A 15568-nucleotide genomic window follows, 5' to 3' on the forward strand; every position below is an offset into this window, starting at 1 on the left:
CCCGATGTAGGACGTATAGGTCTAGGCTGGTTGTTGCACACGCCCGTTGAATTTTTTCATGGCAGCCTCTGAGCACGTGGAGACTGTGCGGAGATCTGACAGAGTTCAGCACAAAAACCTGTCGAATCGCGGTCGAGCCCTTTCTCGTGGTTCAAGAATCGAGTCTTGGCCAAATCCGTTAAATAAAAGACAGCCTTAAGCATTTTCGGCGATTTGTAGCACCTAACATTGTAGCAGGTAGGGTTGTACTACGACTGTGGGAGTGAAAATTTAGCATGCTACTTAAATTGTAAATTTGATGCACCAGCTTAAATTTAATGCGAGTTAAACGTACATTTAGCTCGAGTAAAAAGATGTACGATAAAAGGGATAACTACGTTGTTGCCGCTTAATTAGGGTAAGAGGGAAGATGAATATTCTATGAAATTTTAACTAGTTGTTTTCGGTTGTTGAGAGAAAAGCAAAAAGTAGAAAAAATGAACATTTTATTTGGTGCTCAATTTTCATCCTGAACACTTCTGGAGGAAGTGGAAAACAGCAATTTACCATAAATAGCACTCTCATTGCTACGTTGTATAAAAAAGCATGTCGCTGCAGTGCCACTACATAAGCAGACGCTATAACGCTCACAAGAGTCACCCAATGCTTGCGGCTGAGGAATGAGGCGTGATGGCCCACAGTTTCCGGTAACCTCGAAAAACAGTCGCAAAATTGTAGCGGGTAGAGTAGTTTGCTAGTTGTCCAGGCGGAATTTTTTTTTCCCGGAGTGAACTTTCCAGCTTTACCAAGCAGGCGTGGAGAAAGCTGGAAATCGCAACTTGGAAGCCTTTTTTAGAAGAATGGTAGCCCACGTCTGCGTCAGCATTCCAGAAATCCCTAAGCTATTGGTCCTTTTGTTGTCACATTGAGTGTCTTCCTGAAGGCAATGCAGAAGAGCCCGTTTCACAAAAATTCTACTGTTTTATTTTATGATAGCATTCAAGAGCAGGATTCATGGGGGTTTGCAAGAGAGTTAAGTAGTCCTGCTGAACAAACCCAACACAAGGATACAGTACAATTCTGAAGCATCGAACACGTGAGAAATATCTCCGTTTTGTGCACTAATACGAATGAAGCGCAATTGCAGTGAGAGTATTTATGACAGCTTTGTTCTGAAGTATTTGCCAGTTACACGAGGGCATATTTTTTATTTATTTAAAATACCTTACAGGCCCGGAGGCATTGAGTAAGGGGGTTAAATGAAATATACAGAAGGAGCAAGCAGCCATCACTCGGCAAAAAAGATTGTAAAGAACTAAAAACTTCGATACACACAAAGCAAAATCAGAGAAAGAACAAGAAAAAAACAACTTATATGTACATTGCAGGGAAATAACGCAAAAAGTACTACAATGATCAGAGCACACAAACCGCATCAAATGAAAGGTAGAATTATCGCAGTATCATTTGACGACAGAAAATGCGATAAAAGAATTGACATCTCTGCGAGAGATAGCGTGAACATGACACGCACAGAAAAAAAAAACTGAATGCAAGAAAAAAAAAGATTGATGAAAAAAGCAGACAATTCGAACACCTTACCGAGTGAAGGAAACAATATGATGCCTAATTATATGTGCTGCTTTGCAAGTGCTCGTGTAGAAGGTGAAAATTTTCTTGATTATTTTATGCAGCAATGCTATCGGGAAGGCTATTCCACAAGCGAATGGCCACAGGAAGTGCAGAGAAGTTAAACGCATGAGTGGAACCATACAAACGGGAAAAACCTAATTGGTTATTTATTCTTCGGGACGTGTTTTATGCGATTTGGACAGGCAATGTGGAACGAGTGCAGTTATAAACATATTTGTGGAGCAATGATAAAAGGGCGATATCGTCGCGAAGAACTAGAGGCTGGAGGGAAAGATCAAGCTTCAGTTATGGTACGCTGGAATGGTGGCTGTAATCACGGGAGATGAAACGGGCAGCTCTATTTTGGACGGATTCGACCATGTGGATTAGATAGTCAGAATGCGGGGACCAAATTGATGATGCGTGCTCGAGTTGTGGGCGAACAAATGTCTGATAGGCCAATTTACGAATACTCGAAGGTGAATTACTAAGATTACGACGTAAATACGGCATAAAACATATGCAACATATGGCTGTAACATGGGATGACCATGAGAGGTTTTCGGTTAAGTGAACGCCTAAATATTTATATGAAACGGCATGCAACAGTTCAATGTGATTGATATTGTAGGAAAAGTGTGAGTCGTCACGCTTACGCTAAAACAAATTACCTGACATTTTGACACATTTCGAGACATATTAACCAAGTGTTACACCAATGGCAAATTAGGCTGAGATCGTTTTGAAGCGCTTGGTTGTCATCAGTACTATTAATTGCTCTGTAAATACTGCAGTCATCAGCAAAGATGCGAATACGAGAGGAAATATTTAATGGCAAATCGTTGATTTAAATAAGGAAGAGCAAAGGGCCCAGAACGCTGCCCTGGGGCACACCTGACGTAACGTAAGTCGGAGATGAAGCAATATGGTTAACTGCTGTGAACTGTTGACGATTCAGCAAGTTTTGTTGACGGGATAGTTGGTCTGATACTTGAAACGCCATGAGGATTGCGGGGAACGACGACACAAAGAGGAGACAACACGACGAGTTGACGATTGGAAAGAAAATTTTGGAGCCATGATAGCGTGAAGGGGTCGAGGCGAAGAGCGGTTAATTTTGTAATAAGGCGACAATGGGCAACACGATCAAAAGAGAAGTCGAGAAAAATGCAGTCAGTCTGAAGGTTATTGTTCACATTAAAGTGCAGGTCAGTTGTGAATACAGGTAATTGTGTTTCACATGATCAGGTTTTCCTAAAACCATGTTGATTTTGAAAAAAAGGAAATGATTTGACTCAAGGTGATTGAAAACATGGGAAGCTATTATATGTTCGATAATCTTGCAGCACATGTAGGTCAATGAAATGGGGCGGTAATTTTCCTGGTTATTTCTATTTCCAGATTTAAAAACGGGGATCACTTTATCTATTTTCCAATAACTGGGCAGCTGTCCAGAGGATAAGGACTGCTTGAAAATCATACACAGAACTATACTGCACACAGATATGGTGTTTTTTAATATTTTGGAACAGATGTTATCAACACCAGCTGAAGAAGCTAATTTAAGATTGTTGATGATGCTTGCTACGCCCTCCACTGTGACATCAATACTTTTTATTTATTGCCAGTTATAATCATCGACGTTAGGTAATATGTATGATCCTCTCCGCTGAAAGCCGATGAAGAATTCATTAAAGGCACCGATACAATCCTTATCTGAGAAGGGCCGTTGGATTCACTATATAAAAATATATGGTTTGAGTTGCGGTCTGGTGATATTACTTGCCAAAACTTTTTTTTGATTGGTTTGAAGAAGAAGAGAAGGTAAATCTTTCGAAAAGTATTTACCTTCAAAAAGTATGTGGGTATACGACGGTATCAGGTATTAATTGAAACGGGTTGTTTGCGGCTTGTGTCTGCTTTTTTGTGGTAAGAACGAATTTTAGTTCTGCCATGCCCAGTAACAACGTTCGAAAATGTTTGTGCGGTAAAAGTTATTCTGGTTGTCAGGTTGAGTCAGCGATTGGTTTTGATCCTGACACAATGGAAAAAATGTACCAACAGTTCAAAAATCAGAAAAAAATTGACGGCAAGAAGGCGCGGAAATACGTATACGAAAGTGGCAAAAAGTGTGGGAATATTACAGCAGTCCAAAAAATCTGTTTGAAAGCTTAGTAGGTGACAGTAGGCAACAGAGAAGGTGACTACTCAAGCAAAACGCGAATATTGCTTGTTGTAACAGATACGTTGGAATCAAGGAATCAAAATCTGGGAGTGGCTTTGTGAAGTGATCCTAGCTAGACCACCTCCAGGGCAAATTTGTCCGTGCTGGAAGAAGTGCCTTTCGCCGAAGCATGAGAATTACAGGCTGCGTTTGGGCAAATTTTAAATAATAAAAATACGGCATAAGACAAACCTCGGTAGTGGCGACCACGTCGACATCATCCAGCAAATGCCTCAGGAGTTGTTCGAACTGACCAAGGGTCTCGATGGCTTCATGAAGACCACCCATTTCACCTTGTGGAAAAAAGGGGTCAAAGTTAAGTTAGTAGAGCACACTCAAATTTTTTTATTGAAAATGAATATAACTTGCGTACCGGCTATTTCACTTGAAAATTATACTGGCAATTGATAGCCCCTGATGATTTAATAGAAAAAAAACGTAATTTTGCCTTAAAAGATGATTTTTGAATACGCAGTGCATGTTCCGCTGTCCGAGATGCGAATTATATTCTCGAACGTTAAGTTTACGGCCATATACACTAGAATAACGTTTTTTACGGTTTATCAACACCGTGGTTCTTGGCAGTGGTGATGTCACACTTTCCCGTTGGAAGATATTCCACTGCATAAACTTTTTAAGAAGCAACAGGATTGTATACGTATTAACGGCGGGCTCCTGACCCTTTCACCGAGCATGCGTAATCGTCTATCGCGCTTCAGATATATGCTGCGCATGCGCGCCAACTTTTAGCGGCGACGGCAAACTAAAGAAAAAGGAGGCGTTCCTCCTTTTTGGCGTGTGCAATGACATACGTAGAAAAGATTGGCTGGGGTCGAGGCTTAGCAGCAAATCGTTCTAAGCAACCATCGGGATAAAGTCGCTAAGCCATATTCGGCTTTAAAAACACGATCGCGAAAATCCAGCCGCTATGATAAAAGTGAAGGCTCCGCTCCGTGAGCGCAGGGAACTGAAAGCATAGTCTGAATGTTTCTTACATTACGATTTCCTTAAGCATGGGCGTCTGGATTGCCACACAGGTGTGGCCAGACGACAAAAGAATGGTGATTTATTGAAATTCGGACTGAAGAGATTTTAACCAAGAGAGGGCCAACCAAGTCAACTGTTATAGGCCCATATACGAAGCCAATGTCGTAGCTGGGTGTCGGGGTAAGCAGACTAATAAGCTTACCAATTCCTGCTGGGTCGTGTGTAATCACACGGCAGACGCAAAAACAATCCCCTAGTGATGATGGGAATAGGAAATGAGCGCAGTAAAGAGGCTGAAAACCGTATTGGCAGCTTTGTGATGTTTGTAAAAAAGGCAATGTTCGGCTCCAGTGTCCACGAGCTCTTGGCAGCGCGAGCCCATTGGTAACGTTCAAAACGCGTTTCAGTGCCACTTTAAAATAACGGTATTTTTTTTAATATAACAAAATTGAGATCAACCAAAACGGTCATCACCAATTCGGAGAAGGCATCTTGCAGATTATTTAGCGGCAGAATACAAAATCTGGCCTCGAAGGTTCTCCATCTGCGGTCTCCGGAAATAAAGACGAGTTTGGCCTAAATGCCAGCCCACTTGACACACAGCGACAATGTCATGACACAGGCGGCGCACCTATATTTCACCTAACGGGTACCGCTGGACCACTGGGTGGGGATGGCACTTTCCTTGCACGTATCATGAAATAACGCAGAACTATTAGTTGAGAAGGCATCGGTACGTTATCACCTAAAAAGCGAGAGAGCGTGCTTCGCTCCCGCAGACCTATGCGCACCCCCATCCTACGAAGTTTCACGCAATCTCGTCGACGTACTACGACCCGCTCTGCCGAAACTGCGGAGTCCCGTGCACCCTTTTATATGGTATGGGGCTGCCAGACCAACCTCTACTTAAACTTCTGTCTAAAACCATTGGCTGAGAAGTAGAAGATTGATTGATTGTAGGGTTAAACACGCCGATGCAACGCAGGCGATGAGGCGCGCCGTAGTGGAGGGTTCCGGAATAATTTTGACCAGGTGGGGATCTTTAACGTGCGCCGAAATCAGGTACACACGGGCGTTTTCGTGAGAAGTAAGAGAGGGTAACTGACCAGTTGAAATCACACGAGCCACCTTCCTTCGGCTGATTGTAAGCGCGGATGTGGAGACAAGATGTAACAGTGCACTGGAATAGGGACTTCGCCCACATAAGGCTTTCGTGCCTTTTTGTCCTCCCCGCCTCTATGGCCTCGCTAACCCACACACGATCCGCATGGAAACGTACACATGCAATTAGCAGACGGTCACCCGTGCGCACGGCAACCACAAATAATCAAATCCTTCCAGCCACAATATGTGGGTCATATCTTAAGAATCCTGATGCAGCACACTTTGCTCATGGCTACACCCTTTGCCTAGAAAAAACACTTGTTACAAAAAGGGCCGTTGGAATATGTTTCGTCAATGTGGGCACTGCTTTTCTGAGCATCGCGGCAATGCTGCGAACATTTCGCGTATGCGTCTTGTTTCGCTCGTTCGAAAAAGCCGGACGCCAGCATGATACGTGCGTCCTTGAGAGTCATGATAACTTGGTTGTAAGCTGTCCACTCCCGCCACCCGCGCAGGTGCGGCCCGCTAGGTTAGACCTTCCGGACCTAATAAAGTTCAATGTCTGTCTGTCTGTCTGTCCACTGTGAATGAAGTCTACAGTTTGACGTAGGTATCCACAAGTTTTCTTTATTTGCTATGTTTGCGAAGCATGCGTAACGGATCTCACCTTCGCTGTCAACTGTAGCTGTTGGAGCAGGAACCAAGCAGAGCGGATTGAACCTCCATCGTTGTCCACAGATGCGTACAAATGTGTCAGCGTCAGCAGCTGTGGCAATTACGACACCAACCTTTCCGATAGACTGTGAGTATAGCAAACGGAGTAAAAAAAATGTCAACGCTAGATACTCAAAACTATACTGAACAGCCGCACAGTATATTTATACCCAAATTATTTTTGCACACAAATTGATGCGCGATCGATTGTGTATCGTGGTTAAACAATTCAGTACAGCACAACACCGTCCGGTAGCAAAAACCGGTAGCAAAAACAAATCCAACTTTGATGTCAGGAAGGAACAAATGATTTACTGGCGAAAATTTAAAAAAATCCCTTGCATGCAGACGGCCTGTTTTAGCATAAGCGAAATGGAGTACATACTATTTTTTCGGTCACTTCAAGGCAAAGAAATCTTTCGTTTTACGCAACCAGTTTAGTGTTAATGAAATTTCTAACGTCCATAACAAATAATGAGTGTACACACCTCCTATCCACCAAAATACATAATGAAAAAAAAGTACATTTCAACATTTGGTTTGGAACAATCCATCTAACATCGCGCGAATGCTGAAAGCTTAGCGGTCGAATGAAATCAGAAAATAGTAACCTGTTGGTTAGAGACAACTTATAATAGTAGCTACCGAGTGAACCGGTGCGTGGGGTGAAATTCTCTGCTCGAACGTATCCGAGAATTTTCGGCTACATTATGAGGGATAGCGCAGATCTTTCACCACATTATGTGCCCTTCACTAACTAAATGGTTTGTAATGCTTGAGGCAATTTTTCTGAGCGACGCTTTAAAATACGTATTGGCTCGGCGAATGGTAGCAAACTTGGAAGTAGGCGTGGCGCTCAGTGTTTTTTGCATAATAAAGGCCGAACCTATGTTGTAGCATTGATAACTAGCCCGTTTGCCGTCCACGTATGAGGAAAGAGAAAAAAGAAGCATTTTTACGTTCATTAGACGACAGACCCCCTTAACTGCAACGACAGTTGAATGAAACCCTCAACAGAAAGGGCACTATTCAATGTCGGGACGGCTGACACTAAATAAGACAGAGGGTAAACTTATAGGGTATGGAAGGAATTTGCGTGAAAAAATCCCTGGCTGTTGACAAATCATTAAGAGCAAGTACACGTATTTCCGCCGGAAATATTTGTACTTGCCTTTTCTGATTTTTATGGATTGGGCTATTGTGCTAATTGCTATTTCAATTTGTTCTTCTACTAACTACTGCCATAGAACCAAGTGTGGCAGTGTGTAGGAACAAACAAACAAACAAACAAACAAACAAAAAACAAACAAACAAACAAACAAACCCATCTAACATCGTGAAACGAGCAACATTTTTTCGGCAAACTTTTTACCACGTCAGTTTGAGAAGGTTTGGTGGCCGGAAGAGGTAATTATGGTTGCAAAAGAGCTTGAACGGATTTGTTAGTTATGGCGACGGAGAACGTACAAGGCGTGAATACTGCTAGTGCTACGCCACCATACCCGCTTTTTATGTTTTGAGCTGCCTTATTTATTACCACGACATTTCGTTTCCTTAAATGTACGTGCAGAAACATCCAGTTGCTGTCTGCGCAGTATATATGGAATAAAATATTGTGCGCGTAACCTGTGCCTTCGCCGATAGGTAAAAAACGCACTCAGCAAGAGCCTGTATACGTAGCATAAAAAAGTCTCGCAACAATCAAAAGTTTTGAGTGCGCCTGAAAAAGAAAAGAAGATGGATCCGCAGTTGCAAGTCACCTCTTTCATTGCTTCGGTGTAACCTCCATGTCCTTCCTGCAACTGCTTAAGTTTCTCGAGGTTCACGCACACCCGCACTTTGTCTCCAGTTTTGTAGGTGATCACCTGTGAAGCAAAAAATACAAAAACAACGAGATTAAAATTGAAACCAACTTGGAAAGACTCTTTGCAAACAGTCAACTGGGGCTGAGCATTTATTATTGCTTTTTAACATCGCCAAGTTGGAGCCCTTGTTGAAGAGCGCGTAAGAAACCTGCAATAGTAGTGGTGCAAATCGACAGACGCAGGCGTGAAGGGCAGGCTGATAATACATGTATTTATTAGGTGTCGGGCCTATTTGCAAAGTTCAGGCAGCATGGGGACGTGGTCGCCTTGTATCGCAACTATGGCGCACTCACTCGGGCACACGAGTGCGCTGCGGGGGGTCGTCTTTGAGCTATCAGCCGTTCCCGACGCACGGCAGGGAAGCGGATTGCAAGTATTCCCAACACACGCCCATGAGGGGATTGCAGGAATAAAGCGGTAACTACGTACGTGGCAGTATTATTGCAACGCTCACAATTGCAATGAAAGTAATCTGCGCCATTTTCGTTACATGCAAGACATTCCACAATTTTTCAGAATGCAAAACTTCCAATATAGTGCTTCCGCGTCTCGCTGTCATAAGTGTATTTTGCTATTGTCAACTGCTCGTTCTCTTCGTTTGCACTTTAGGGAGCATGCGACACATGAAGAGGACGCGCTGGCGCTGCTGCTGCTGCTGCGGATGATGATGATGATGATTAGTGGTTCTGGCGTTGAAAAGTTGCGTCGGTTGTCAGCAACTGACTTGCTTGTTTTTTTCCACCAGCCCTACTCCTAGCTAACCTAATCTATTTCTCTCCCTCTCATCCGCGCCTCAGAAATGTTTTAAACTCTCATCGCTGTAACCCCCTTCCCGCCCCCCCCCTTCGCCTTCTCTAAATTTTCATCCGTATGATTACGGCGCCTGTGTACCAATCTCTACCATACTTTTCATACACCCTAATTCTAGCTACCTCTTCGGCACCGAAATGTCCCTGAAGTTACGGCTCCCTTTTACTCCAAATATCAAAGCCTCCGCCAACGTCGTTTTGCCATCGCCCTGCGGCGGTTGCTTCTCTGTGCAGTCCCTGACAATATGGTCGATGGTTTCCCCCTTTATGCCGCAGCATACACATGTTTCTTCCTGATGCCTGTAGGTACCCGCGTATACCCGGGTTCTCTCAGACACCCCTCCCGTACAAAGGACGATGCCCTGCCTCACGTATTGTCATAGAAATCTTCCTTTCTGATTTCGAGTTTCTCTGTCCTATAAGTCTCCAGTGTTTTTTTGCTTCTATTCTCTGTGCCTAATTCGTCGTTTCTGCTGCCTTTACCTGCTTTTTAAGCGTTGTGTAAATCCCACTTTCCCCTACCGACTTTCCGTACCGCTTGGTGAGCTGTCTGGTCCTCCGTCTCCAACGCGTGTCCATGCTCCTCATATACAGGTACTCAAACACCCTCGCCGCCCATTTTTCGCCCTCCATGTCACGAAGTCGCTCCTCAGACTTTATCTTGCTCTGCGCCTCCCTCGCCTCGAAAGACGACCAGCCCATATCCCACTGTACCGCTTTATTTGTAGTTTTGCTGTGGGCCGCTAGGGCCATTTCCAGACGACCTCAAAATAGCAAGAGTGTGCCCAGTTCATAAAGGTGGAAGGGACAAGACTATAAATAATTTCATACAGATTTCCGTGTTGCCAGTATTGTCTAAACTGTTTGAGCGTGTTATAAGTGTTAGACTAGCAGAGTTTGTGGACAAGTACAAAGTTTTAAGTGACGCGCAGTACGGTTTCCGGAAAAATAAATCCACCGAACAGGCACGATTGATGAAAAAACACAAAATTCTTAGCAATATAGAGCAAAAACTATACACACTTGGTATCTTTTTAGACCTGCGAAAAGCATTCGAATCAGTAAATCATGAAGTCCTACTACAACAACTACACGACTATGGAATACGTGGAATTGCATTAGAAATTAAAAAAAAAACTATCCAAATAATAGATGCCGGTATGTGTCAATCATACCGCAACATCCACTAAACGTAAGATAGAAAGCGGCGTTCCCCAAGGTTCAATACTTGGTCCATTGCTATTTAACTTATACGTAATTTCTTGTCGGCAATACCTAACTCCCCACTATTACTCATGTATGCCATTGATACTAACATGTTCTTCTCCTCAAAATCACTTCCTGACCTGCAAATAAACGTTAACAAATACATGGATATTCTGTCAAATGGGCTGCATATGAATAAACTTCAATTAAATGTCAGTAAAACTAAATATATCATATTTGCGCCGGTTAATAAATCAACAAATACTAATTTAACGATACTGTTCCGAAACTGTAAAACAGACCAAGTAGAAACCCAGAAATTCTTAGGTATTTGGTTTAGAACTGACTTATCCTGGAATACACACGTAGAAAAATTGTGTTCTGAGCTAAGTAGAACTGTTGGTTGCCTCTCTAAAATCGCATCTCTTATCCCCCTTTGGTTGAAAAATTGCTGTACTATACCCTATTTATTCTAAGCTATCATACTGTTATTTGGTATGGGGTACCACGACCGCTCATAAATACAATAGACTTATTATATTGCAAAAAAAGGTACTCAGAATTTTTGAAAATTACCAAAGAAGAAGTGAGGATTTAAGAACCCATGATTTATTCTCCAAACACGGTTTGCTTAAAGCTAGCCAAGTACATTATTACAAATTGCTACAGTACATCAGAAATAATAACCTTTATAACCCTCATACACATCAGCCAGCGAGTCTGTACTGCCTGCGTGGTAGACTTGGAAAAACACCACAGATCCGCACTAATTATGGCAAACAACATACTGATTTCCAGATACCATGGCTCTTTAATAAAATTGACGAAAGCTATGATTTTAGCATACAGTTGTATAACAAATTCATTGAAAAATGCTTCTAGAACTTAGTATTGAATACTCGTAATCTGCCTGTTATTGCTGTTTTTTAATGTCTGTAAATGTAATATTCCATTCAATATATGTGTACTGCATGTACACAGGATGTACCTTCCACAATAATTTGTGTGTTTGCTAGCTACAAACTATTGTTTTTTGTATTTAAGTATCTACAGCTGTACGCGAGAGCCTGTGATTATATGTATTGATCGCCACCCTCCTCACCCCACTCACGTTTCGAGTATATTTTTCTGCGTATGAAATTGAATGTTATTGTGTTGAATTCTGTACTGCTGGATTGCCCCTTGAAGCAAGAGCCTCTGTCAGGCTGTAGCCTTTAGCTCTTCCTGCACTTTCCACAATTGGAATGTGAATCAACTTGAATAAAACTTCAATAAACACCTTTGAAAAAAAAATGCCTACCGCCCTTTGATTTACCTCCAGGCCCGCTTGGGTGTCTGGTTTCATGCACAGAACCGAATTTCCGAAAATTAATCCTGGTACCATGACTCCATTCCAGACTCCCCTTACCACCTTGTATTTGTTGTAGCCCCAGTGGGCACTATGCTTTATTATACCCGCTTTTCGTCTTCCTTTCGTCTTAAGGCGAGCCTCATGCGCATGCCTGTAGACTTCGCCGTCGTTAAGCCATACTACTAAATATCTGTACTCCTTTACCCGTGGTATTTCTACTTGTTGCATTAATACTGTTTTGTTCTACGTGTAGTCCTTGAAGGCCACAATGCCCGATTTTTCTCTTCTAAGGAATAGCCCTCACTGCGGCGCTTCTCCACCGCATAAATACATCAAGCCGTGCATACCAATCGGTTGTCCGCTATCAACAGTATGTCGTATGCATACATTAGTTGTGGAACCCGTTGTTCCACCACCTGCCCGTTTTTCATGTATGATAAGTCGAACCCCAGCGTACTGACGTCTAGCTTCTTTTCTTACCCCGCCATGTAGATCATGAACAGCAGCGGAGTGAGAGGACATCCTTGTTTCAAACCCTTGTAGGTGTATACAGGCCTATTGTATGTTACCCCCTCCCACACTATTTGCACTTGGTTCTCCCGGTATAGCTCTCTGAATAAGGTAATGAAATCTGCCCCAACTCCCTCGTCCTCCAGGATACTCCAATGTCGCTCCATGTCTACATTATCATACGCTGATTTAATGTCCAGAAAGGCTAACCACAAAGGTCGGTTTTGCATCTTCACCACCTCTATGCATTCGCTTGCAACAATTAAGTTGTAGTCTAGTCTTCTGTCCCCTCGAAACCCATTTTGAAGTTCCCCTAATATCCTATTTTCTTCCACCCACTGCTCTAGTTCGAACTTCAATGCCTGCATTGCTAACCTGTACAGCACTGACGTGATGGTTACTGGCCTATACGAGCTCGGGTTTGTCCTGTCTCTTTTGCGCTTCTACATTAAGTTCACCCGGCTAGTTTGCCACATGTCCGGTATTTCCTTCTTTTCTCTCCCTGTACTGATGGCTTGTAGTAGCTTGCCCTTGCTCTTTGGGCCTAATTGGTTCATCAACTCAATCGATATCGAATCCGTGCCTACTGCGGTATTTTGGGGGGCCTTTTCTTCCGCATTTTTTTCCTATAGTTTGTTCCTATCTATTTCCAGAGACTTCGCGATGCCACTCCGTGCCACCCCACCACAGAGATGACACGTCGGGGCATCTCTGTGGTGCTGCGGGTCCTCTTCATACAATATTTATCCGTGATAATTTTATGTATATGCCAATGCCTGCTCTTTCTTGAGCATTCGCCCCTCTTCGTTTTCTACAGTACCATTTTCTGGGGGTACCGTGCATTTCCCTAATGCTCGTACATGGTTCATGTTTCGAAAACTTTTTCGGCGTGTCGCTACCCTTCCCTCGTATTTGCCCCACCCATTACTCGCTGTCATTCTTTATCTTTCTTTGCCTGCACCGACAGTTGCTCTTCCACTTTTCTCTGATTATATTGCTTATATATTGCTGGCACAGCCCGGCCTTGTGAGCGCCACCATTGGCCGCGCCGTCGTCCCGCCGTGGAATAAGCGTGCTGCGGCCGTGTGCTAGACTGGCGTCTGCGAAAGCGAGCCATGTAATCCAATGAGCGGTATTTTGCCGTATTGGTAGTCCTGAGTTTTTTTTGTTGGCATAAATGAGGAAAAAGGCATGAAATTCAATCTGAAAGAGCGTACACTTTGACAGATCTGGGTAATGCGGTGCCGCACAGAACTGCACTGCCAAAAGTAGCAGCACCCGTCAAGCAAACGAAACAGCGCTAACAAGGAGTCTCACACCGATGAAATTCGGGTTTTCCACCCACATTAGAGCAGTGTACATGTAAATGGTAGTGCAACTACTTCAAGCGAGACCATTAGGACGTTAAAAACTGGGCATAAAGGAAGCGTTACCCTAGTTCATTCTTGCGACCCCGCACTTATAAACCAACACATGCTAGCCTCACTTTCCTCCGAAAAAAAAGGACGCGATTGTGTTTTGAGAAAATTCTCTTAGCAAATTGACCGGTTGATACTGGGCAAGAAAGGTGTTCACTATGCGCGAAGTAACCTTGAAAGGCGTCGCTGCTGTATTCTTCGTGTTACGTCCCCCACGTGCAATTTCTACTAAAAGTGAAGTCAACGCATCCTTATCCTCGTTCCTGTGTTTGACCCCGTGTGTTCACAGAAACTGCACTTGCTGTTCTGCTTAGCGCGTTGCCATTGGGCAAAACAAAATTCCATAAACAGACACCAGGACCGTTGACACGCGGTGTAATTGAGAGCTATTTTCCTATTTTACATGAATAACTTTCAGCGGTGAGTTCTTTAAACAAAGCTGTCGATATTGAGGATCAACAAACAGTTCCGATTGTATTAATCTTGGTAGCCGCACTACGCCGTAAAAAAAAAAAAAAAACGCGACGAATCCACAAAAGTTCCGCGTTTCTGGTACAAACGCAGGTATATTAGAGCAAAAATGAAAAAAAACCAGGTAAGTAGGAGATCGCAATATTAAAAAAAAATACGCTCCCATAAACAGGTATAGGTGTTGATAATGAAATTGTTAGCTGCAGGAAGCCGCAATGGCAAAAAAAAAATCCCCGGAGTGCTCAAGAAAAGAAGGCGACTGTGCATGTTCGTAGTTAACAATATGCTCTCTCATTTACTCTGCTCAGGTAACAAGATTTCAAGAGACGAAAAGTAAAGCTTGGTAAATTCCAAATACCGAAAACAGACTGGCAGTTTATAACCGGATTCCCTGTCCGCAGCTATCCCAGGCGTTTTGTGGTAGGCCGGTGGGAAAATCATTGGCGCGTATGACAGATATTTTAGATCCCTCGATATTTTAGATCACCGACACAATGTGGGCTGCGTATTCTTAGCTTCTTCTCCGGGTACAATTTGGTTCCATCGGCCCGTTAGTTCAAAAAAGTTTACCCCTCACCCGCGCGCGGACATACAACAAAATGGAAACACGCACTCACTTGCTCCACGCGACGCACACTCCGTATCCCTCGAGTTAGCTGTTCATGAAGGGACGAACATGCCAAAAATTGGAAGAACTTCGTTTCCAGAGGAAAATTAGAGCAATTGTTTGCGCAATTTACAGAAAGCTGCTTGGCCATGCCACAAGGTCAGCGTTACAGCATAACTAAACCTGCGTTGTCTGCTTGGCTGCCCATGTCGTAGCTTTGGAAGAACCCACGAGACAGCGGAGCAATCTTGTTGCATGGTCCCCAATTCGCGGTTTTTTGTTGCAATACGTATACTGCGTCTTTTGTTGTAATAAACTCCAGTGACCAAACAGAGTTGAATAATGTATTTTATTCTTTTTGCACCTGAAGCTCAACGCGGTAAACTGCACTTAAACCTCGAAAAAAAAAACTGTATGCATGACGTTTTCAAACAAGAAGCAACTAGTACGTTTATCCTACGGACACAAAATGAAGCACACTTAAGAAATCAAGAGCCTCGGCGTCACGCTTTCACATAACCTAAAATGGCGCAAACACAAATTTGGTCTGCTGGAAAGCGCTTCGGACACTGGACTACTTACAATAACGCTAAGAGATGCAACTGCTGAAAGTAAACTAAGCGCCTATAAACGACTGGTACTCGAATGCGCCTCCGCGGTCTGGCACCCTCACTGTGCATGGGATTAGTGA

General features: G+C 43.3%; 1 protein-coding gene across 1 annotated transcript in view; it reads right to left on the reverse strand.

The window, feature by feature from the left end:
* The window catches only part of LOC144175834 (E3 ubiquitin-protein ligase MIB2-like), a 70133-nt gene that overhangs the window by 22675 nt on the left and 31890 nt on the right, over positions 1 to 15568 (reverse strand). The window contains exons 5-7 of the mRNA XM_077704847.1: positions 8401 to 8505; positions 6594 to 6726; positions 4028 to 4128 (exon numbers count right to left, since the gene is read on the reverse strand). Of these exons, the coding sequence (XP_077560973.1) occupies positions 4028 to 4128; positions 6594 to 6726; positions 8401 to 8505 (339 nt within the window). The remainder of the gene's footprint in view (positions 1 to 4027; positions 4129 to 6593; positions 6727 to 8400; positions 8506 to 15568) is intronic.

Source organism: Haemaphysalis longicornis, unplaced genomic scaffold (genome assembly GCF_048455015.1).
Source record: "Haemaphysalis longicornis isolate Haplotype H1 unplaced genomic scaffold, Haemaphysalis longicornis Haplotype H1 scaffold_3, whole genome shotgun sequence".
NCBI classification, from domain to species: Eukaryota; Metazoa; Arthropoda; class Arachnida; order Ixodida; family Ixodidae; genus Haemaphysalis; species Haemaphysalis longicornis.